The sequence below is a fragment of the Salarias fasciatus genome, chromosome 4 (assembly GCF_902148845.1).
Source record: "Salarias fasciatus chromosome 4, fSalaFa1.1, whole genome shotgun sequence".
In the NCBI taxonomy this organism is placed as follows: domain Eukaryota; kingdom Metazoa; phylum Chordata; class Actinopteri; order Blenniiformes; family Blenniidae; genus Salarias; species Salarias fasciatus.
Window position 1 is genome coordinate 7,985,869 of NC_043748.1, and position 25,570 is coordinate 8,011,438.

Sequence of the window (25,570 nt, forward strand, 5' to 3'; positions counted from 1 at the left end):
CGGTCCTTGGACAGCTGAAAAGCGCAGCTTCTGTGGCTCTGCAGCAAGTTTGTTTATGATCATCCAACGATGTTTATTTGTGTTTGCGTTTGATAGCCACGATAGTACGTCCAGTTGCCTTATATCGCTGTTATATACCGGTAAGCTAGTTGGCGATTTTAACCTGGCTTGTACTTATGCTAATAAAGATGTGTCACGGAGGCGATACGTTTACTTTTCTTTTTTTTTTTTTGCACCAAAATTGCTAGATTGCTCAACAGAGTAATTTCATCCCAAGCAGTGCTTTATACGGTTTGAAAATTGAGAAAAGGGACATTACAATGTCAAAATCAGCTTATTTTGCTTGCCAAAAGTTGATTCATGCCTCCGGTATTGCATATGGATCGATATTTTGCCTCAATATTATTTAATTTAACACAGCAGAGTCAGATTTACAACATTTGAGCAAAACCAGTACCAGTACAGTTGATGTGTTTTTTGGTAAACTGTATTCTCTTTTGCAAACGTCTGTTTTTCAACGGTGGGACTTTGCAGGTTCTTCTTGCCCCTAGTTTAACTTCACACAGGCTTTTCTAATTGTCACAGAATCAAAAGTTAATCCAGAGTTTCTGCAATGATCCTGGAGCTGATCATTGGTTCAGTCTTTTTCTTTCTGCCTCTTTTTTGATCCATTTGGATGGTAATTTTTGGTTTTCTTTAATTTTTTCTCTGGTTTTGCTTCCCATTTTATATGACTGGAGTTTATTTTAGCTGAGCAGTTCCTCATTTTCTGCACTTTTTGTGTTTTTCCTTCACAAATCTTCATTTGAATTTCATTATGCTTAGAATGTTGGGCACTGCATTTTTTTTGCTCAGATTTTCAGGATGATTGATAAAATGTTATATTACCTGATCAGTGATAGTACTTATGAACTGTCACATGCTTTTTTGTTTACCTTCTATTTAAAGTAAAAAAATAAAACAATACTTTAATCAGATATGCAAAGGTGCTACAATTCAGTTAAATGTTTCAGGCAGTAGTATGTAATACAAATTAATTAAATTTTTATGGAGTACCTAGGAAAAATATGACACATTACAGTTTTGAAGTAACTCGCCCAACTCTGCAGTATAATAATTTGACACACCAGATTTAGATTGTGGATTGTGTTCAGCCACACTTTCTTTATTTAGCAGTAACTCATCAACTGAAACACACATTATAAGACATTCCATTTTATACTGTGTGGATTGTAAAAGAAGGAAAATTAATGTTATTTGTCATGTAGAACTTTTGTTAACAAACAAAATGTTTATTCTGTCATGCTGTATATGACCTTGGATATTTAAACTGCACCATCTAATGGACTGTTCAAGAATTGTCAATTCAGTAAGATATCACTGCTTTCTGACTGACTGTTTCGTGATCTTTCAATAATTCATTAATACACTACTACATTATGACAAGAAACAACTGACAACAAGGAATAGAGCACATTTAAATCAATAGCTTAGCTTTAAATTTCAGAAAAAGTAGACTCATACAAAGGCCTTCATTTGAAGTACTATTTTTTTTAAATCAAATTTCATTAAACTATAAACAATTTCAAGCACAAGTACCTTTCATTTGTAAAAGGGACTGAAACAACTGATTAAATTAATCCAATCTATGGAAGTATTTATTATTAACTGTGGAAAATACACTCACTCTTAATCATACCATCAGCTGAAACGGCTTATATCCAAAACTTTGGGAGGAGGAGCCATTAAAGAAAATCATCTCTACCTGACAAAACAAAACATGTATGTATATTCCCGTTCTTGATGTGACAAAACAGCGCCGACTTTACTGCTGTGCAAATATTGATAGGCTTCAGTGCCCTTATAGCCTCATAGCCGAGCCAGCCGCGCCAAGAAACAACACGAAATAGTTGAAAATATCGCCATAAACATGAAACCACTTTTCTCCTGTCATCCCCACACTCTGTAATAAGTCGCGGATGAGGCAGACTCGATCCATTTGTGATTTTTAAAGAGGTTTTCGTTTCTTCCTACATTATTTTCTCAGCTGTAAACAACGCCAGTAGTGTGTTACCGGAAGTGCTACTCAAAACAGGAAGTCCCGCCCCCTGGAAAATGGGCAGGGCTGAATAAGGTGAATATCACTTAAAAAATGAGTAAAGGGACATTACAATGTGAAAATCAGCTTTTTTTGCTTGCTAAAAGCTGATTCAGCGGACCGGAAATCACTTTATGGCAGGGAATCACTTTTTGGCACGACACCGTTTAATTTAACTTTAATGTATAAAATGAGAGGTGAATGTTAATATTGACTATAAAGTTCAGTTTCAGTGGTGTAAATGTCTTCTACTCTAATATTGGTGAATGTTGTGCATTCAGACGAAAACTATGGACTATTTCAGTCAAGGGACTACTGAGGAACCAGAACCTGGTCCAGTGGTGATCTGCAGCCAGATGTGGATGGAGGGAGGTTTCTTTTTCCATGCTTCAATTAATGCACGTATGAATTATTCATACGAATATTGAGTTGGTAGAGTGTGATTCTTTTTTTTTTTTTTTTTTTTTGTCCTCCTCAGAGACTTTGGGACATCTGCCGGGATGGCTGTGACACCAAACAAGCTGTACATGTAAGAGGCATAATCTGAAGGCCTGATCCAAGGTATCAGAACTGTTTCTTTACTTTGAATGACACCAGAGAGGCTTCCTGTGACTGATATATTGTGATGTTATGGTAAGAATTCACTGTGGGCATGTCTGTGTTTCTGGTTATTGAGATAAAGCTTTCTTCCTTCCAGCAGGTTGTCAGTCTGGAGTCATAAAGGCTCCTGGGTGCTGCAGGTCTGAGTCTGAACCTCCACCCAGCAGAAACCCAGCTGGTGGAGATAGGACCAGCTGGTTCATGGTGGAGCTGAGCAGGACCAGGGCCTCATCACATCCCAGGTTGTCAATTTAGACATCAGTGAACCTCCCTTTGGTATCACAAACACCCTGCAGTATGATGGAGGGAAAACTCTCTGTTTAGGTAAAATATGTTTCTGTGGTTCTGCAGGAGGAAGAATTTTGATCTGGCTCCATCAACAGACTCCACCAGGATGGAGAAATGCCTGAAGACCAGGAGAGCAAAACTCCAGGTTTCTCCACCTGCTCCTGTCTGGAAGTGGATCACTGAGATGATGTTCATCAGCTCATCCACAACACTTAGGACGGTCCAGCAGAACCCTGCCGGAACCAGACCGAAGCTCCTGACTCCATCCAGGGGATTTTTCCTGGAGTAGAATCTGTAGGATCTGTTCTCCCAGGAAACACTGAAGACTGGAGTCACATCACCACCTTGCCATTGACCTGTTCATGTTGTTGTTGTTCCTGGTAAATAAAAGAAAGAACTGCAGAACTTTTAAAAGCATGTCCTTTTTTTAAACCTTCCTGATGTTTCCACTTATTTTTGCTTTTATTCTTGAAGGTTCTGTTGAAGTTTAATACATTTTCCTTGAACTCCTGACTTTATTTGTTAGACATCTGTTTATGATTAATATCTCTCTTTGCAACACATTGATGTATTTACTGAAGAGAGAACTGAATAGTAATAATTATGTGTTTAACTATATAATGTACATTAGACTCATGTAAATCAGTGCATCATGAAGACCGGAGCAGACGGATGACAAAAGGCACACAGGCATGACAGGCAGTAAAACAAAGTGAAATAATTGTGTTTGTAGAAACGTCTGATCAGCTGCTTTTCTTCTGAGCTCAGCTCCAAATAGTTAAACACTAATTGAAAAGCTGTTTAGGAGGGCAGGTAGGCTAGAAGTAAGAGTAACTCTGTATTACACACAGCATTTATGAGACAGAATAGATACAAGCAGTTTTGCTACATTTTTCTGTGTAGATCATCCTGTATTGTCATTTTAACCTTTTTCCAATATTTAATGCAGCAACTTGCTTTATAAACTTGTTCTACACCAACTACTCTCTTCCTCTAATACTTCCTGATCACTGGCCGCTATAAACATTCATCTTATGTTGCTTTTTGATCAATGTTTTAATGTATGAATGAATGAAAACTATTAGATATTGGCATTGTAGACACATGATGAAGTCATCAAGTCCGCATGTTCCAATTGCGCATTAACTTCGATGCGTTCTTGCCTCGTTGAAAGTCTGGACTTGAAGTCCGACTAACAGGTGTGTACTCTCCAAGTCCACGAGTGCGCACTCGCGGACTAAGAATTGAGAAACAGCCGTGGTGATATGTTCAATGATGCGATGCACCGTTTTTTTCAGTAAAAGAGAAGAACTGAATCATCGTTAGTTCAACTGTATCACAAGTAGTTCCTGTACTCAAAAGACCAGATTCCTTGCGGATCGGTGTGTTAGCAGTGGTGTGCTAGCAGCGGTGTGGCGTGGAGCAGCCTGTCCTGTCAACAGTAGCCTCATCTTCAGAGGATAACGCTGAGGCAAGGCTGACTTCATCTGCTTCACTGCCCTCGGCTCCATGTTCAGCTCCATCTCTGTTTACTTCTCAGACAACTCACAGGCGGAAGTTGAGCAGGAAAAAGTCGCCTGTGATTGGCTGTGGTCACGCACAGTTCTGCCATGTCTGATTGAGTAAATGTGCTCACAGCTGATCACCGTGATCGACTGGAAATTAATCGTGATCACTAATCACGATCATATAATCGCCCAGGCCTACTGTCACGTACTACTGGGTGATTCGCACCATCTGCCGACAGCCAATATGTGCACTAAGGATCCATTATTTGCACAGCGCAATCAGCAGATAGCGCCTATCATTCAAAAGCACTGGACACAGTTATGGCGTCATTTTAGTGCCAAAATTCCGCGCGCAAAAAAATCATAATCGCGCACAGTTAATCCACTCTCTGTGCGCTCGCGATGCCTCTTCGCACGCACGTGGTCTTTTTCTGTACGCGCGGTCACTTTTTACGCGCGCGACATCACTTTTTGTTTGCGTGCGATCTCGTTCTCCACGCACGGTGACATGTCTGAGCTGTCTGCTTGCGTGGTGATGTTGAGTTTTGGCACTCGGGGGGGGGGCTTTTGAGTTGACGCCACTCAACCCCCCCTCTCCTTTGTGATTGGTTGCTCTAAACATCTACTGTCTTCAAATGGGTCTATTACTTTTGTGACTTATGAAACTTATCAACATATCACCTGCTCAAAACAAAGAACAAAAAAAAAAAAAAGCAAAAGTACTTCACTGATCCTGGCATATAATCAAATGAAATCTGAGAGAGAGGGAAAAAGACAGAGAAAAAAAAGGAGAAAAAATTAACTATAAATTTAGGATAGGTATAATTGAATAACAGATATAAACTAAACAACATAATTATAATAGAGTTTAAATATTATTTTAAGACAGATATAATCAAATAACAAATATAGACTAACAGATATGAATTACATATAATTTACATATAAATCTAAGACAGATATACTTAAATAAATAACAGATATACACTAGCAGATACAAATTAAATGTAATTTTTAAAAAAATCCAAGACAGATTTATAATTAGATGAGTAACAGATACACACTAACAGATATAAATCAAATATAATTTGCATACTGTAGCGGCTGCTGCAGCGGACTTATATAGTGGGCCTCCCTGAGAGGCAGATTCCCCTGGAACTTTTGTGGAAGGACTCTGGGGTAGGGGGGTTTCCGGGGCGAAAGTTAGTTCCTGTTGCTCTGTTTCGGGCGCCAGCGACGTGCATGTACTGAAACGCCTTTAACTGGACCACTTGTGCTAATAAACGAGCCACAAACTGGATATACGTCTGAGCCTCCTTTTCCTGAACTGCTATACACTGTTCTGCCCTCAGTAAAATGTGTCTGATAAATAAGTTTAAAAAAGTTCATAAATTCTAATAAATATTTCAGAGTTCATTTGTTGAAATTCATATTAAAAAGTACATGCGAAAAAGAAGAAAATGTTATACAGTCAATATGTGTTTATCTGCCTTTTATTTTGAAATGAAGTTGATGCATTGTGGGAATCAGAAGCTCAGCCTAGGAAACGTATTATCAGTCTGTCTGCTATCATCTGAGTTTCTCCTGTGTCTCAAAGCTCATCTAAGCCTCCGAAAACAACGGCTGTAAGTTAAAAAAAGTGTTTAATAATTAAAGAAATGAGAATGTGTTATCTTTGTAAGCTGTGGAAGCTCTGCTAGAGATCGTTTTTCTGCTGTGTGTTACCAGGAAGTAGACAGAGCCCATTCATTCTCTAGCCTGTTGTAATGCTGAAGCATGTTAATGCAGCTTTTCTCATGTGTTGACGATCTAATTAACATATGAATGAATCGATCTTGCTGTTGAAAGAATCTGTGACTTTGAGGATGGCAGTTTGATTAAGTTTAATGCACTGTTTGATGCTCATTATGTGTTATTTTTCTGATTACAAACTGATGCGTTTTTTTCTTTTCCATTTCATGTATTTCAGTTTCACTCGATCCTTTCAAGCCACAATTTGTATTGTAAGCTGTCTTCAGCAGACTGTATTAAAGGAGCAAGACGCTCGGATCCTGGCTTGTGGCAACGAGTTTGGCTTGCTGTTCATCTGCGTTAACATACACGGAGTATACTACACGTAGTGGTAACAGTATATACACATTTGAGACAGATAGCCTTGATGGCTCCATGAAAACGTTTTTATTCATTCTTTCTCCTCCCAGGAAACAGCCAGGTCTCCTCCACAGTAATCAAATCACTGTATGGAGGTTATGTTATGTAAATTTTACTCCTCAATTTTCCAATTCTGCCGCCAAATGATGACTACCCGCCCTATTTAACCTCTGATTGGCTCTGCCCGGAAGACAGTAGACGTTTAGAGCAACCAATCACAAAGAAGAAGGAGTTGAGTGGCGTCAACTCAAAGCCAAAAGGCAACACCACCGCGCGAGCAGACAGCGCAGACATGTCACCGCGCCTGCAGAAAGAGATCGCGCGCGCGCAGAAAGACACCACGCGCGCGCGGAGAGGCATCGCGAGCGCACAGAGTGGTTTAACTGTGCGCGATTATGATTTTTGTTGCGCGCGGAATTTTGGCACTAAAATGATGCCATACACAGTGCTCTTCAACAACCAGCACTGCTCCAACTAGACCCAACACACACACTCTCATTTGTCAGGATAATCTGCACCTTAATTTTTATCATGTGCAATCGTCACCCTCACATCCACTCACTGTCCGTCTTAAATGTATATTGGAATTATATCTAACTTATATCTGTTATTACTGTACATATGTGTCTGTCTGAAGTGTTTATTTAACTATATCTGTTATTATATTGTGCATACATATTGGTCTCAAGTGTATAACATATCTGTTATTACCATAATAAACATATCTGTCCATTTTAAACGTATATCTAATTATCTCTTTGTATATGCTAATGTATATCTGTATATCTTTTCTTTCATTATATCTGTCTTAGATCTTTGTGCAAATTATATTTGATTTATATCTGTCAGTTTATATCTATTACTTGATTATGTCTGTCTTAATTATTATTACCTCCGCCAGGAGGTTATGTAATCATGTCGTTTTGTTGGTTTGTTGGTTGGTTGGTTTGTTAGCAAGATCCCGGAAAAAGTAATTGACGGATTGCAATGAAACTTTGTGGAAAGGTGGGTCTTGGGCTAACTTAGAATTGATTAAATTTTGGTGATGATCCGGATCACTGTCTGGATCCAGGAATTTTTTAAAGGATTCTTTATCATTGAGAGATAGGGAGTCTTTCACATGGTTGAGCAGGCTCGCCGACAGGGGGTGACAAATGCCTGGTTCACACAAGACGCGCCGCCTCCGACGCGGAAGTGGGAAGCGCCGCGCACCAACTGTCAGATCGGCGCAACTGTTAACCTATCTGACAGTTCATACAGGACACGCGGGGGACCGCGGCGTCCATAGCGGCTCGCGCCATGGACCGCAGCCGCTCTGCTCCTCTCTATTTTTTCCACGAGCTGCGCGCCGTGCACTGCCAGTTGTAAAGCTGGACAGAGCAGATCGCACCAGACAGGAAGTCTGGAACAGAAAATACGACAGAATCTGGTCAATTTTCAAATTAAAATGAAGTAAAATAACATAAACTAGAATTTGGCACTCAGAGAGCGCAGACCTCCGCCACAGCTCAAATCAGTCACCAACAACCGTAAGAACATCATATATAATCGCACAACATTGTGATCGGGGGTGTGATCGGAGCGGAGCACTGCAGCGTGCGGTGCCTCTCTCTGTCGCCCTCTCTCCCTGTGTGTGTGTGTTTATCTGAAAAGGAAAACCAAAAAGTGACATAATTTATGTTATTTTACTTCATTTTAATTCGAAAATATCTAATCTTCTTCCTGACTTTCACAGAAACAGAAAAAGAGGTACAAATATAACACATGCCTCTGTTTATATTTGAACTACCATGTATTGTGTTGATTGCTGGAAATAAATGAATAAACAAAGTACGAGGGTGGACCCAAAAGTTCCCGGACTGTAGTTATAACTTTTTATTTTTTTAATCTTCGCAATTATTTGAAACTGTCACCTTCAAAATACTCTCCTTTGGCTTGAATACAACGCTGCACCCGAGATTTTCACTGTTCAGAAGAGTCGCCATGACCGTGCGTAACTGTGCCGGAAAGATAGAACTTCGATTTTCCCTCCCCCGCCTTTATGCCTGTCTTACCTTTCCGCTGCCGCTCCAGTTTCATCTTTGACAACAAAAAGCAGTCGTCTGGGGCCAGATCAGGTGAATATGGCGGTGGGGAGGCTGGCTGGTCACGGTTTTAGTCCAAAAATATGCTTTACGCACAACATTTGGTGCTATTTCTGTGCGTAACGGGGCGTCCTGTGGTCTGCTGTCTGCTATGATGCGGCAATTTCCGGGTGCCTTCATCTCTCTGCTTCTAATAACCGCCTGAGGATGATCTGTCTGGATCTCTACAATACTCCCATCAGTTCTGCAATGTCATCAAAAGTCCTGCGTGGACCTACCAGGACGTCTTCTTCAGTTTTTGTGACGTTTTCCTCTGTTCTGGAAGTGGATTGTTGTCCTCTGCGTGCCTGGTCTTCGTGATGTAATCTGATTACTCTTAAAGGGCCCAAACCACTCAGACACCCTAAGAATCCTTCTTAAAGAATGTCTGCAACATGGTGAGTGTTTCTGCCGCTGTTTTCCCAATAAAAAACAAAATGTTTTGACAGAGCGCATATCCGTGGATATCCGCCATCTTGAAAAATCGAAGAGCGGGGTGTCACTCTGTCAACATAAACAGTGACTGTCAGCTGACCGCTTCACGGGGGAAGACCAAACCTGGCACAGTTATGCATGAGGCTATCCTGTAGCGACATCTAGCGGCCAAAGTCGGAAATTCATTGTATTTTTTTATTAATAGAATCAGTCCGGAAACTTTTGGGTCCCCCCTCGTAGTACATATGCCAGGCCTTTAGGTGGGAGGCTGTAACTCTGCCACAGAAATACACCAAAAGTACAGAAGACAGAGCATACAAAAACAGAGAAGAAGATGAGGAAGAGCATGCAAAAAATGGAAAAGATGAGGAGCATGCAAAAAAAACAAAGACAAAGAGCGTGCACATTCAGCTTGTGCACTGTAAAGAAACTAGTGCTGGGCAACGATTAAATTTCTTAATCGCGATTAATCACATAATTTTTCTGCGACTAATCGCGATTAATCGCATTATGTGCATAATACAATAATGAATTCAAAAGTACTCTAATAATCATCCTGCCTCCAGCTGGGACAGGGACCTTGTTTTTTTTTTCTGCAAGAATTTTGCAATAAGCATAATTTTACAATAATAATTTTACAATTCATCAATCAAATATGATTTATAATAACTTAAAAACTTAAAATACCAAGTCTTTACCAAGATTGCCAACCCCAAGCCCCCCAACACACACACACACACACACACACACACACCAGCAAGAGCAGAGCAGATGAAAAACGAAGTTTGTTATGAGTGCACACTTCCTCAAACTTCATTCTATTTCTGACCTTCAGACAAAGAAGACAGGATACATTCAGTCAAGCCAACTTGTGCCTCATTAAGCCAGATTGTGTGTTGAAGGGAAATTTACTTTATTTTGCGTGTTTTCAGTGCCTGAAGACTGCCCGTAGTCTTTCAAAGTAAAAGCATTTTACACGTTCGTATTTCCGTTACATTAGGCCAAAAGTGAACATTAAAAAAACAAAAAAAAAACAAAACAAAACTACCAGTTATAACTGGACCGTTACACCTCACAGTGATAGTACTCCACCCCAGGATGACACTCAGAAAAGATCAACTCCATCCAATGTGGAATTTCAGAATAAAAGCCCTCTCAACTTTGACACTAACTGTACTGTATGTACACAAGGATTTATGCTTTATGGAAAAACTACCACTTATAACTGGACTGTTCCACCTGTGGGAATTTATTTTAGTTTCAATATCCTTATTTTAATACTTGCTTGCTCACATATGATACTCAGGGAAAAATATCCCAATATAATATGCATTTAACTTTGTTTTGCAGCTGCTTTTGTATTTCTTTGTATTTCTTAATGATTTGTAACCTTAGCCATGAAAAAAGCACATGAGGTCCCGGGAAGTTTTTCTCGTCTGAGCTCTTGCAGATAACACTTGAGGGAGTGAAGGACGGAGACTGTCGGGGCGAGATAACCCGGGATGCGGAACCTGGGAGATCCACGTGCCTGGGAGAGAGGACGGGGCGGACGATGGAAAACTACCGAGAACCACTGTTTGAGAACCCCGCCTGCGAGCGAGGGATCAGAAATACACACACACAGTTTAGACATCGCTCTTTTTGCCTGCTGGACGCTACTAGAATTCCTTGTCAGGGAAACAACATCACTAAACAGCCAGAAGTTGTCAGGTCCTTATTGTACACCTTGATATTGGGATCCAAAAAGGCTCTGTGGGATCGAGGCGTGATTGGAGGGGAAGCCTCGGCTGGAGCGGCCTCATGGAGACGGCCTGAAGATTCTACACCTCGACACACCTCAAACTGAGAGTACTCCACCCCAGGATGAAACCCAGAAAAAAATCAGCTCTGTCTGATGTGGAATTTCAGAATAAAAGCCCTCCCAAAAGTGGGGGGTCACGGCCCAGGGCTTTCTCCGCCTGCCATTCTAGCTTTGCCTTGGCTGGCGGATGGTGTGACCCTGTCTGTGTTCAGTGGGAACAGGTGTTCTTTCCGCTTGACCGTGTTGGTCTCTGTGGCCCAGCTGCCGCATCCCGAGTGGGGTCGCAGACCAGGGTTTTTCCCCGCCTGCCGTTTTGGCTCTGCCGCGGCTTGCGGACGTTGTGACCGTGGCGGTGCTTAGCGGTAACAGGAGTTCCACGCTGTCTCCAGCTGCAGGCAGCGCGGAGATGCTAACAGCTAAAGCTAGAGGTAGCTAGCTCTTTACTAGTGGTAAACAAAGTGAAACCAGTGCGGCTGCCTGCAGCTGGAGACAGAGTGGAGTGATATGAAGGGAGAGGAAATAGTGCCAAACGTTTACGAGGTCTGACTTTTTCGTCGACAACGGTTTTGTGATGCAAATATGTCACTCTTTCGAACACATATTGGTTTGTGAAGAAAAACGCTTTATTTTCGTGCCCCCAGCAAACTTGCTGGACTACTTTCCTCTGGACGTAAACCGGACAGGATCTCCACTCACTGGACGCTGTCAGGGGTAAGGCTGGGCAATTTTATCGATTCTGTGATATAAATCGATATTTTTTTTCGCCAGAAAGTATCGATCTTTCAGCCGCAAGTATCGATAGATTAGGTCTCATTCAAATCCCGCTTGTTCCGTCCGGCACTCTGCTCGCTGCCCCCTCCCCCTGCTCCGTCTGCTTTGCAGGAAGAGCAATTAGGTCAGCCAGCCACTGGTGTCGCTGTAGCACTTCTAGTAAGTTACCCACAGAAGAAGAAAGAGCAAGAAGGATCGAGAAAATGGCAGAGAATTTAACTCCAGCGCCGCCGTGTCTTAAGCCCGAGCGCCCCCTGGCAGCAAACATTTCAGAGATTGTCTAATAATATGGATTATTTCTGACAGAATGTCATGATGCTTAAACAGCAGAACCTGGGCTAACCGAATATATCAGCCATTATAACATTAAGGCTATTATAAGGCTAAATGAATTATGAACCATATTCGTGATCGTGTCAACCCACTCGCCGAAATATTGATCGTAGCGCTATGAAACATGATACAATTCACACAAACAGCCTCTCAGACGAGAGCTGAGACTCCGCTGGTTACAACCATACCGCTCAAAGCCCTCTAAAACCACAGAATCTGCCAGAAAATGCCACTAAAACAGCCAACAGCAAGATCGCGTTTTCAAACTGCGGTAAAAAAAATCGCCTCTTACCTGGACTTTTGTCCATATAGAGTCCGAATTATGCGGTTATTGTCCATCGGGATCACTTAGCTTAGCCACCTAGCATTCTCTGACGTAAATCCGGGCGTAAAACTTTAGGTTAAGAAGTTAACCCCGGTTCTCTGAAACATGAGTGAGGTATCTCACTATGGGACACGCCCCCAGCGCTGTTCCCCAGAAGCAATATTACACTACGCCAGTCCTGACTGGCAGACTGACGTGACGTCGGCTCCGCAGGGAGGGGCCTCCCCCTGCTATAAGAGCCCCGCGTCGACGTCATCTCCTCAGTCATTGTAAGCACACCTCTTCCTCGCTCCAGGCAAGGAGGGTGGTCTGGTGAGATACCTCACTCATGTTTCAGAGAACCGGGGTTAACTTCTTAACCTAAAGTTCTCTTTCAACATTCGTTTCGGTATCTCACTATGGGATATAGAGACTCCCGTATTGCCAGACAAGCTTACCTCGAAGACCAGGCGCATATGTCCAGCCGGTCAGGCAGACACAGTGGGTACAGAACCCACGCCTAACACAGCATGAGACACTGATGGCGCAGTAACATCCAGGTTATAGAATCTGGTGAAAGTGTGAGGCGACGCCCAACTGGCAGCCGCACAGATCTCTTCCACAGAAACCCCCCGGAAAAGCGCCCAAGACGCGGCCACACCACGCGTGGAATGCGCGCACAGCCCCGCAGGGGGTTGCAACCCCCTGCTGTTATAAGCTACGCTAATAGCGTCCACGATCCAGTGAGATAAACGCTGCTTAGTGAGCGGATCTCCCAGATGTGATGCGGCCCATGACACAAACAGCTGCTCGGACTTCCTGAGTCCGGCTATCCTGTCAACATACGCCCTCAGCGCGCGCACAGGGCAGAGCGCGTTAAGCGTCTCGTGCTCCTGCGTCGCGAAAGGAGGGGGATAAAACGCCGCCAACTCGATAGGGCGATACGAAGTTGCCTGGTTAAAAACCTTAGGCACAAATGCGGGGTTAGGTTTCAATAAAACCTTATTTCCCCCCATGAAAAACTGCATGCAGGCCGGGTTCACCGATAACGCATGGATATCACTCACGCGTTTCGCAGATGCCAGCGCGAGTAATAAAGCCGTTTTCAGGGAGAGCATCCGCAGGTCCACCTGCTGAAGTGGCTCAAAAGGCGGGCGTGACACAGCTTCGAGCACCAAGGATAAATCCCAGGGCGCAGTCAAGCTCCTGGATACCGGGCGAAGCCGCCGCGCTCCCTTCATGAACTGACAGATAAGAGGATGCTGGCCAGCCGTCTTATCCCCAAAACCGACGTGACAAGCCGATATAGCGGCTAAATACACTTTGACGGTGGAGAAGGCCAGACCGTTATCCAGCAGCTCCTGCAGAAACGTCAGGATAGCAGGGACGGGGCTCTGAAAAGCCACCAGACCTGCCCTTACGCACCATTTTTCAAAAGCCTGCCATTTTCCCTCATACGCACGATGTGTGGACGAGGCTCTGGCGCTCTGAATAGTTACGATGACGTTATGCGGGAGCCCACCTGTCAGCAGGTTAAACCTTTCACGGGCCAAGCCCACAGCGCCATGCGCTCCGGGTGAGGATGAAAGATTTCTCCGCGTGCCTGCGTCAAAAGGTCCCTGCGGAGGGGCAGGGGCCAAGGTTGACCGCACAACATCTGAAATATCTCCGACAGCCAGTGTTTCCCTGGCCAGCGCGGAGCTATCAGAATCAGAGCCAGCCCCCTTTGCCGCACCCTGGCGAGCGTAGGAGTGATCAGCTCTAACGGGGGAAACGCGTACAGCAAGACGCGCGGCCACTCGTGTGCCAAAGCGTCCAGACCCAGGGGAGCACTCTGGTCCAACAGGGAGAAATACAGGGGACACTGGGCGTTCTCCCCCGAGGCAAAGAGGTCCACCTCTGCCTGTCCATATTTCTGCCATATCTGGGACACTATTTCGCTGTGGAGTTTCCACTCCCTGTAGCGAGGATTCCCTCTGGAGAGCAGATCCGCCCCCCGGTTCAGGATGCCGGGGACGTGCGTCGCTCTCAGCGATAACAGGTGGGAGCTGCTCCACACGATCAGTCTGTGTGTCAGACTGTGAAGGTGATGCGAGCGCAGTCCCCCTTGTCTGTTGATATATGCCACCACCGTGGTATTGTCCGTTCTGACCAGCACATGCTGCCCTCTCAGGAAAGGCAGAAAGTGTTTCAGTGCCAGAGAGACAGCCAGGAGCTCCAAGCAGTTTATGTGCATCCCGCGCACCTGCGTGCCCCATGTGCCATTCACTATCCTGCCCTCGTGCGTGGCTCCCCAGCCCGACAGAGAGGCATCTGTAGTGATCACTTTCCTCACCAGGACCGTCCCCATGGTAACGCCTACAGTGAGAAAGCCTTTGCGTTTCCATGGGCGCAGCGCCAGAGCGCACGCGGAGGAAACAAGAACGTGACGGCGACCGTGGAGCGCCGGGTTCAGCTTCAGTGACGTCACCCATCTCTGACACGGTCTCATGTACAAGTGGCCAAGTGGAAGAACTACCAGTGCTGATGCCATCAGTCCTAGTAGTCTGAGACACGTCCTGAACCTCAGAAGTGCGCCTCTGCGGAATTGTGCCAGACAAGCCTGAAAGGCTTTCACTCTCTCCGCCGACAGGTGAGCCGTGAACGCAACTGAGTCCAGTGACAGGCCAATGAACGGGATTTTCTGAGTGGGTGTCAAAACACTCTTTTCCCGGTTTATTGTGAAACCCAAGCCAGTGAGATGTGACGTGAGCAGCCTCACGTGCTCCTGGGCCTGGTGTGATGACTGCACCATGAGAAGCCAGTCGTCGATGTAAGTTGCCACACGCACGCCCCTGTGCCGCAGGGGGGCGATGGCCGCCTCGGTGCATTTGACAAACACCCGCGGGCTTAAGGAAAGCCCGAATGGGAGCACCTGGTATTCGTATGTTACGCCTTGAAAGGCGAACCTGAGATACTTTCTGTGAGGGGGGTAAATAGGGATGTGAAAGTAAGCGTCCTTCAGGTCTATGGATGCAAACCAGTCGCCTGGACGCACGAGGCGGATTAGGACTGCATGCGTCAGCATTCTGAACTTGTACTTTCTCATGTACTTGTTCAGAGAGCGCAGATCCAGAATCGGCCGTAACCCCCCGTCCTTCTTTGGGACCAGAAAATATCTCGAATAGAAACCGTACTGGCTCTGATCCAGCGGCACTATTCCAATAGCTCCTTTGATCAGCAGAAAAGTGATTTCTTCCTGCAGAACACGAGCTTTTTCTCCCCGAGCCAGCGACTGCAATATCCCGTTGAACCGGGGAGGAGCGGACGCGAATTGGAGCCTGTAACCTCTGGTTACGGTCTTTATTACCCAATCTGCTGCTCCACATGCCCGCCACTGCTGGGCTCGGACCGCTAGCGGGCCGAGCGGGGATTCTGTGTGAGCGCAATGCTGGACAGAGGCGGACAGCGGTACAGCAGCTCTGCTTTCCACAGCAGGTGTGCTGGCCTGCTTCCTCATAGATGGAGCAATGGCTCCCTCTAGAGGCCCCCTGCGCGATTGCACAGGTGTGTCCTGTGCCACACATATATGATTTTTCATTATTTTGAATGTTTTTGGCTGCGCCCTTGGCCTCAGGCCTGGATCCGCGCTCTGAAACATCTTTAATGAAAAGTTTATTGAAGAACATGAGCACTGGTGTGTGCTTGTGCACTGGTGTGTGCTTGTGGGACTCCGCTGTGGCTCCTCTGAGCTCTCTGCAGGTCCGAGTGTTCTTCTCTTCACTGGGCCGTGAACTGTGAGTGCCTCCATGGCCTCTGCACGCCTCTTCCGTGGGCTGGAACATGCCTCGAACATGTGAGCCAGAACATGACTCGGGAGGGACGACGTTGGCGTCTGGCGGAGCCCGTCTTCCCCCCTCGATGGCTGCGCTCTAGGTGGCGCGGCGCTTCTTTTTGGCCCCCAGAGTGGCAGGAGGGCCAGCTTGGTCCCCTGACGTCACACTAGTGGCAGAAGGCTTTTTCAGCCAAGCACCTTTCAGCTCAGGAGGCTTGTTGGAAACACGGCCTGTCGGCTGAGACTGACGTTTTGGGGTCCGGTAGGCCGACCTGGCCACGGCCTGCGCAAAAGTCTGTCTGGGTGCAGTAGGAGGAGGGGGAGGCATCTTTCTGGGGAGACACAGTTGGAGTGCTTCTCCCTCCTTCTTCTTCTCCTCGCATCGTCTCTGCATGGTGGCCACGGCTGGGCCAAACAGGCCCTTTGGGTCCACCTGCACGTCGAGGAGGTTCGCCTTCTCTTTTTGGGAGAGGCTGGACAGGTTCAGCCACCTGGCTCTCTCCTGGGCAACCATGAGAGCCATGGCTCGTCCCGAAGCCTGAACAGCGCTCCTGTGAAGACGGAGGCAGAGGTCGGTGACCACGCACAGCTCGTCCCACAGGTCTGGCGCAGGTGAGGACGTCATCTCGTCCTGCAATTCAGCCTGGTAGGCTAGAAGCAGGGAAGAAGCATTCAGTGCTCTCACCGTTGTCGCCACCATTTTGTAGCCCTTTTCAGTCAGGGAAGACTGAAAAGATTCGGCCTTGGAAGGCAGGGAGGGTCCCGCTGCAGTCATGGTGGATTTCAGGCTGGGGTGGAGGTGAGATGCCACGAGAGGTTCAACAGGGGGAAGGTGGGAAAAACCTTTCTCCTCCATGTTGTCCCAGTCTAACGCCGACCCTCCCTGGACGGGGTTTTTGGCGGTAAGTGGATTGCTCCACGACCGGGTCGCCTCCTCCAGGCACTCAGGGAAGACTGGCAGCAGTTGTCTGGCCGCGGCTTTGGCTTTCGGGAGCCTTTTTCCCTCATAACGAGACGTGGTGGTCTCGGCGGGGGTTTCAGGCCACGCGATGCCAAGCTTTGCAGCTGCTCTGCGGCAGACGGCGTGCAAATCCATGCAGGCGGCCGGGTTTGGGGACCCGCTGCGCGTGCTGTCTTCCGCCATCGGCTTTGCAGCCGGAGAGGGGTTAAACGGCCCGTCGTCCTCCTCATCTCCATCGGAGCCGAGGCTGACGGGCTTGTCCCCGGACTCGAAGTCCGCCGCCCCGAAGTCGCACTGCTCGGCCATTAGGCTGATAGCGTCGTCATCGGGGTCGGTGAGCGGGGCCACCGCGTCGAGCTGTTCGCCCCAGCTCGTTCCCGCGGGAATGGTGTCCTCGCGGGAACTCAGCGACACCTGTGTCGGGGGGATGGTTACCCCTAACATAGGGTCCACCTCCGACAGGCTAGCCTGGCGAGCTAGCCTGCGTCGGCGAGTCTTCAGCGAAAGACGTGCATAATGCTCACAAGAAGCCGGGAGTGCGAGCGCTTCCTGGGCATGTTGCAGCCCGAGGCAAGCGCTGCAAGCAGCGTGGGTATCTGTGCCCGAAATCTTCTTTCCGCATGTGCAGGTCTTGGTCGGAGGTTTTGTCCCGTCCATGGTGAGGAAGCGGTAAAAAACTCCGACAAGTTAGCTCCGTAGCTAGCGAGTTTTGCAACAAGCTATAGCAGCCGCTGTTTGGGGACAGACCGTCTGCTAATCCCAGATTGCTAATGTGGAGAACAGGTAGCGTTCGGCGACCGAGGTGTGAGCTCGCTCTGCGAACGGTAAAGCTAGCCTGTCTAGCCACAAAACGCATCTGAGAGGTGCTTCTGGGAGCGAGAAGAGGTGAAAGACTGAGGAGATGACGTCGACGCGGGGCTCTTATAGCAGGGGGAGGCCCCTCCCTGCGGAGCCGACGTCACGTCAGTCTGCCAGTCAGGACTGGCGTAGTGTAATATTGCTTCTGGGGAACAGCGCTGGGGGCGTGTCCCATAGTGAGATACCGAAACGAATGTTGAAAGAGAACTGACCCCAGTTAGCCTCAAGGAGCTCTGTGATTGGTCAGCGCCATACAGTTTGTCTGCGCCATGACGGTGTTTTGCTTGTTCTGATTGGCTAACAGAGCTGTCAATCACATGTCGGTGACCCCCGCTGCATTCTATTGGCTCAGACGAGTCTAGCGACGTACGGGGTGTCTGTATTCATGAAGCTGCTGCGGAGCTGGGAGCCTGTATACAGAGGAGGCTTTACGCACGGCGCGTCCAGCTGAGCGTAAACACACGCTCTTTGTGAATTTCCACTGCAGTCACGCCAGAGACTGCTCTGTTTGGATGTTTTGAACCTCAGCAGTGATATAAAAGTGAAAAATATGATTTGGTACATTAGAAAATTCAGATTTCACAAATGGCACCACAGTGTGCCAAAGTGTGCCATCGCCTGACCTGTCTGTACTAAAACCTATCAAATGTTGTTCTGCTTCACTTTCACAGAATCAACCTTTGCAGAGAGAGTGTTCATATATTTGTCTATGATCTGATGGAGGTTTAGAGCTGCAGCTGGATTTTTCCAAAGAGATGATCACATTGAAAGTGCTTTTTTTTTTTAGGCGAGACTGAAAATTTTTCATTTGTGCTGTGTTCCATCTTCAGTCACACTTAACCAGTAACATATATACTGATATTTACACATCTGGACAAATCTTACAAGTGTTCACTTTATGAGGAGACAGTAACCACTCAAATAGGCCTAGTTATTACAGTGTTATACTCTTTTTAGTTTGGTGTCATTTTCGAGAAGAGGCTCTGAAAAATAGCCCAGGGCTTAAAGGGTTACATCAGATGTTTTAAAAAGTTTTAAAAAGAAGAAAGAAAGTGTTGATTTGGACAAAAATTTTGCGGTTTGCAAGCTGTGTCACACAAACGTCAAATACTCAGGAAATACAACGAACCTACGGGCGCACCTCAAACGTCACCAGTGAGTTAAATGTGTTCAAATGGCACGTTGTTACTTGAATTATTGGCTGTTTTAGAGTAACCAAGGTACTATGTTTACTAACTGGGTGGCGAGAGGGATACCCTCAGAAGTTAAATGTGAAGTTAAAAAAAACTGTAAAAGAAACTGTTCAGAACAGGCCACTTGCTGCAATTTTCAATGTGCACTGGAATGCTGTTGCACTTTATTCACCTCACAAAGGCTTGCAAGCCACAGTTTGCACTGTTTCAATTAAAAATAAATTTTCTCGCCACGTCTTTGATTCACTTTGTTCAGCATTTGCAAGCTGTAGACTCTCTCTGCATAGTCAGAGCCATATATTATGTATTTGATGCATTCTTTTTTCAGTTCGGTTAAATCAATCCAAGTCAATGGAACAGTAACAAGATTAAGGATCGACCGATATGGCTTTTTTAGGGCCGATGCTGATGCCAATTATTGGTACTTATGGAAACCGATAACCGATATGTTGAACCGATATTCATTTGCAGCAAAAATGAACATTTTGGCATCAAAATGTAGCTGTGGGTGGGACATTGTTCCACAGAGTAGTGACTTAGTAGTGAAGTGACTAGTGAAGAGAGATGTGATGTGCTCAGTGGAAAACACTTCTACATTCATTATACTCAGGCCTTTTGTTTTCGTTCAGTTTATAATTGTGTGATTACTTTATTATTATTGTTATTATTATTATTACTGATACATGTAATTATATTTATCACACACACACACACACACACACACACACACACACACACACACACACACACAATAATGCAGTCATCTCATCCATAACTTCTCCAAAACTCCAATATTCAACTATCTGTCGCTGCTGCTAACACAACTCTTTCCTTCATTTTCTTGTATTTTGTCCCCTGTATGTCCTGTACTGTAGGAATAAAAAATAATAATAGATTAAACAATGGAGAATCCTGGTTGAACTAAAGTTGTAGCTACTGTAACGCTAAAAAATATGTTAAAATCAATGTTATCACTAATCGATGCGCGCCCCCGTGGGGGGAGTCATTTTTCGGCAGGCAGTCTGTTCTCGGCACGGTAACCAGTCAACCCCCGGTCGCCCCGACCGACTCGTCCCCACGCGTCTTCTGTCACGCACTCACGCCACACATTGAAAACTGGAAAAAAAAAAATCAGCGGTCGGTCTGTGACAGGCTTGTGTTTGATTCCTCCCGGTTCCACAGCAGCGCACCAGACACATTTACTGGTAATTTTTTTTTCAGTTTTCAATGTGTGGCGTGAGTGCGTGACGGAAGATGCGTGGGGCCGACTTGACTGTAATCCGCTGCCGGTTGACCGCTGCCGGCCGACCGCTCCCAGCGTCCCAGCGAGCGGGCTGTCCGCTGGCGTCGGGCCGCTCCTCGCGGCTGTGCAGCCGCGCGCCGTGCTCTCCGGTTGGGAGACTTGAGGACAAACTGTGTGGTTCTGGTGACTGACGGGTCAGAGGCGGAGAATCTGCCTCAAGCTTCATGTTTGCCGTTCTTTGGAACTGGCTAGCTTAGCTACAAGCAAGCAGAAGTTGTTTGCTCATGTGATCACATCACAATGCATTATGGGAGCCGTAGTCAAGACAACTGACTGACAACCGGGTGGTCTTTATTACCGTATTTTCTGAAAAAAAAGGCGCACCGAAATATAAGGCAGACAGTTGGGCTTTGAGACAATTAGAGGCTTTTAGGTGCGCCTCATAGTGCGGGAAATACGGTAAAAAAAAAATTTTATCGGATATTGGTGGAAAAAAAGGCCGATGCTGATTATTAGAAAAATGCCCAATATCGGCCGATATTATCGGCCAGGCCAATAATTGGTCGATCCTTAAACAAGATGTCACCAAAATCACACTTTCCCCTGAAAATCTTGCAGAAAATGATGTTAGTTTAACAAATCGTATCGAGTTGCATCGAATCGTATCGGATCATATCGTTGGCCGAAAATCGTGATATATATCATATCGTGAGCTGAATATCGTGTATCGTATCGTATCGTCAAATGAGTGTATCGCTACAGCCCTAGTCAGGGGTCAGTCTGTGTGAATGAACAATAATGCTGACAGGGATGCCATACAGATTCATGTCAAAAATCCTGAACTATCGCTTTAAGGAAGCAGTGCGTTAACCCATTATTAACGCGTTAACGTGCCCAGCCCTAAAAGAAACACAACATATCGCCTTATTAAACCAAACACCAACAGTAGTTTCTGCAGCACAATCCACTGTTCAATCTGACAAGCTGACAGGTATATTTTCTTGACTAAATAGGCATTTTACTTGTCCGAGACAATCTGACAAGCATTAATATTGACCCCCAGACACTGCATTTGTGTTAAAATCAAATAAAAATAAATGCTGACTGTTTGACCTTTGTGCATTGGGTATATGTATCCCATATTGAAAATAGAAAACATTATCATATGTAAAATGAATGACATGAATGAAGGCAGCACAAGTGTTTGACCTTTGCACTCACCTTCTTCTTTCCGTTACTGATGTTCTCATCATTCGCCCGTTTCTGAGACTTATTGGACTCTTTGTCGTCCATGTGTTGGTCACCTTGCTGAGATCCTGAATTCTCAGTTTTACTTTCTGAGTCTGCAACCGAACGTTTCGGCTGGTCCCCTGCTTCTGAATAAAAAATAAAAACAAATATCTTAGAGTTTCTTTGTTCAAAGACACATAAAAAAACACAACATCTCTTTTAAAACTGAGGTTAATACTTTGAGTGCTATCATCAGTAGTGCGCTCTACTGCTGCAGTAGTTTGAATTTTAGGTAAATCACAGGCAAATTACATCCAACATTTCAACTAATCATAGAATTCAGTCTCAGTCCATCCAGCTTTACTGCCCTCTGCAGGAGCTCCGGTTGGGGCAAAACACTGAGTCACATGTCAGTAACATGACGAACCATTGTGAGGTTACGGAAAGAGCACTGAAAAATTCTACTACTGTTCTACTTGCAAATCAGTAAAACAGTAAAACTATACAAAGAAAGTAGACATCAAAATGCTGAATTAAAGTTGTGGATATGAATTCACATTTTGAATGTTCTGAATAGTTACTTTACTATTCAAAAGTAGCATAAAAGATTTACACTGTGAATAAGTAGGAGTGAAATTACATGTTATCTGTCATTAAAGAAAGTATTCTGAAATACTTCCAGTACCAAACAACACTAACATGAGTATATTTAATTCCACCTCTAACATAATGTCAGTATATATCATATCACCACCTTCATTGACATTATAAAGGTTTCCTCGTGTTTCTACTGACAGAAATTTAAGACGCAAACTCTTGCATGGCACAATGGTAATAATAAAAAATTAAACCTTATGCTCTCTAATGGGTGTGATTTTATAAGTGAATGTGGTGGCCAACTTGATGAAATCCTCAAAAATGCTACACATTACTGCTCTTGTTTACGTACCCTCTGTAACTGCAGGTTGGACAGAAAGTGTCTTGTCACATTTGCTGCAGAATTTGGCTGTTTTTTCAGGTATCTGATGGTGACAGGCTGTGCACTTCATCTTCACTGGTCTCCTCCCTGAGCAGAAAGAACCTGTTTATCAGACGAGTCATGCAACACACTCCTTTCACTTTCATTTCTCTCACAAAATGAGGTCTGCAATGATAAGAAACAAAATATTTTCCCTCATCTGGACTTTGATCAGCTTTAAACAACAACTGGTTAGTATTTCATTTGATCACGGTGGAAACTGTTTCACAACAATCGCAAGGATTTTACAGTCAATAATAAAATAACTTGACTCAACAACACAGAGAAAACACAGTGGAGCTGCAGTAGTTCACTACCATATCTCTAATACCAGGGTGTAAACAAGCCAAGCAGGTAATTTAAGTATTTTATTCTCCACACAGAGTGAGAAAATGTTTGCTTAGGGCTTTTTGTGACAGAAAAATGTCAAAAGATTTCAAATTACTTTCCACTTTTTCCCTTTTAAAGATGAATTCTTTCATTATCTCTGTCCAAATAGAATTCCACCAATTCTGAGTTGATACGTTGTGTGGTTGAGGTTTTTATTAACTCCTTCGTTAGTTTTCTCTGATTGTTGTTCCCTGACCTTTTTTTTATTATTTTTATGACAGCAATGTTAATTGATGGAGGTTCATATAAACTGATAGAGCTTCTTTCCTCTCCTGCAGTCGTTTCATTTCTTATAATTTTATATGATATCATATTCTCATTTTATGCAGATAAAAAAAATATTTGAATTAATTAAATGCAAATCTTAATCTGGATTTTAATAATTGCGAATCGAGCTAAGTTAATAGATAATTAGTTTCAATCTAGAAGCTGTCTGGCTCCCAGCAGGGCAGAAATTTAATGATTCGGAAAGATTATATATTCTGATTACTATTGCAACAACACATCACCAGTAGGGTAAAACTAACCTGTCTCACGACGGTCTAAGATTAAGATTCTGTATTCATTAATTTATTGATCATTTTAATCATTTTAAGAAAACTCTTTCCCAGGTTTTCACAATTAACTCTATCAAATTGTAACATTTAAACAAAGAAAAAAATACCGCGGAGGTAAGATGTTATACACAGTAAACCCAGACTTAGAAAGCGAATAAAAACAAAACCTGAGTAAAGTTTTAAAGTTTGCTACACTGTTTTGAACTCATATAAATTGCATTTCTCACCAACACGACCACTCACGCGTAGGTTCAATCGCTTCCGTCTGCTTTGGGGTTTTCAACTTTTATTCAAAAACAAAAAAAAAAGGGAGTGACTCCTCTTATCTGATTAACCCATCTTTGGCTTTCTAGTTCAACCAATCACATGCAGGCTTTCATGAGGAAAATAAAAACATGTTGCAGTCACTTTCGGTTTTTATCCGCGTTGAATCATAAATATCAAATTAACTTTGACAGTTTCTGGCGTTAATGCTAAAGTGACCGCACGCATGTATCGACAGCATTAAAATGTCAGAGTCCTCATAACGCTCGGCGTCAGCCCTGTTTAACAGACATAAGCTGGCGCTGCTAACTACTAGCTAACCGGGTATCAGAGCAGGCTGCAGGAGCGCCGCGGCTTCTACACTCAGCTGGTCGGGGAGACGATAAGGGGCACAGCCAAAAAAATGGGCTGTATGCAGGAGTACCTGGGGAGAGGATATGGCTGGTATACAGGTCTTGTGCCAGCAAAAGGCTGCAGACAGCCAGTTTCAGGAGTCTGCCTTACTAGGTGTGACTTTCTTATGCTAATCAATGTCAGCAAGGGGCTGCGTGATGGATCCTTCCTCTCTTTGTCTCATCAACAGGTCCATTTCATTTACAAAAAAGCACCAAAAGCAGAGATAGTTTAATTCACTTGAAGGTATATGGTTTTTTTTGTTTTGTTTTTTTTTTTGGGAAGGTCTCCAAGACTTACAACCATTTCAACATTTTAAGTATCCTTAAAAAAAAATATATATATATATATATGTGTGTATATATATATATATATATATATATATATATATATATATATATATATATATATATATATATATATATATATATATATAAAATATATATTTTTTTTTTTAAGTTCTACAAAATTGAAATTGCCATTGGGTCCAATTTCTCACTCTATGTTGATCACTGACTTCAATACTTAATACACTCTCCCAAAACTTTAAAAGAGCAATATCACTTAATTTTATAGGACTGGATTCATCAGATTGGAGTAAAATGGCTTAAATGTGGTGTGTTTCATGATCATTATACTGTCTAGAATCCATACATACTTAGTTGTATTTGAAGATTCTCCTAAAATTGAATTCAAACTTTTTTTATGATTTTATTTAAGGGTTACAGCCATTTATAGCAATGCTGTAGTCCTTTTTGACTTCTGTTCCACGGGAGTATTCCAGGGAAATCTGACAATGTTTTCCTATTGTAACTTTAAATTCACATGCTCTACACATAATAGCCCTCAACCTTATGTTAAACTTGAAATGTCATTGTATTAAAACTAAAGTGGGCTATCAGTAAACTGACTGACTTAGCGAAGGGGAGGGGAAGGGGGGCTTGGAGATGCAGGGGGCACACTTTATTTTGCAAATGCTCTGGAATGGGAGGTGTGGTGGGGGAGCCACACGAATTTCTCTGAAAGAAGTCATTCAAGAGTACAAGAGGCTGCCAGACAGAATCATTGTCCCCAAAAGCCCATTATTGCACTGCAGGTGATCTGCAGCCTATTGATCATATATGATCATTTTGCAGTAAAGATAATGATGAAGAGAAGGTGCTACAGACAGTGCAGTTAAGGATGCACAAACATGTAGTGCAAAAAGTTTGATGTTGGTCTTGCAGTCTTATAAAAG

The 25,570-nt window shown here is 44.3% G+C and overlaps 1 protein-coding gene across 4 annotated transcripts in view; it reads right to left on the bottom strand.

Moving 5' to 3' along the window:
* The window catches only part of LOC115386506 (E3 ubiquitin-protein ligase rnf213-alpha-like), a 109,788-nt gene extending 85,752 nt beyond the window's left edge, over positions 1 to 24,036 (bottom strand). For 3 of the 4 annotated variants that reach the window (XM_030088838.1, XM_030088837.1, XM_030088835.1), the window contains exons 1-3: positions 23,904 to 23,954; positions 22,661 to 22,777; positions 21,703 to 21,857 (exon numbers count right to left, since the gene is read on the bottom strand). In XM_030088838.1, the coding sequence (XP_029944698.1) occupies positions 21,703 to 21,857; positions 22,661 to 22,760 (255 nt within the window). In that variant the 5' untranslated portion in view covers positions 22,761 to 22,777; positions 23,904 to 23,954. Of the gene's footprint in view, positions 1 to 21,702; positions 21,858 to 22,660; positions 22,778 to 23,903 lie in introns of all 4 variants that reach the window. The other variant, XM_030088836.1, reaches the window with a different exon arrangement.
* Positions 24,037 to 25,570: the final 1,534 nt, after the last annotated feature.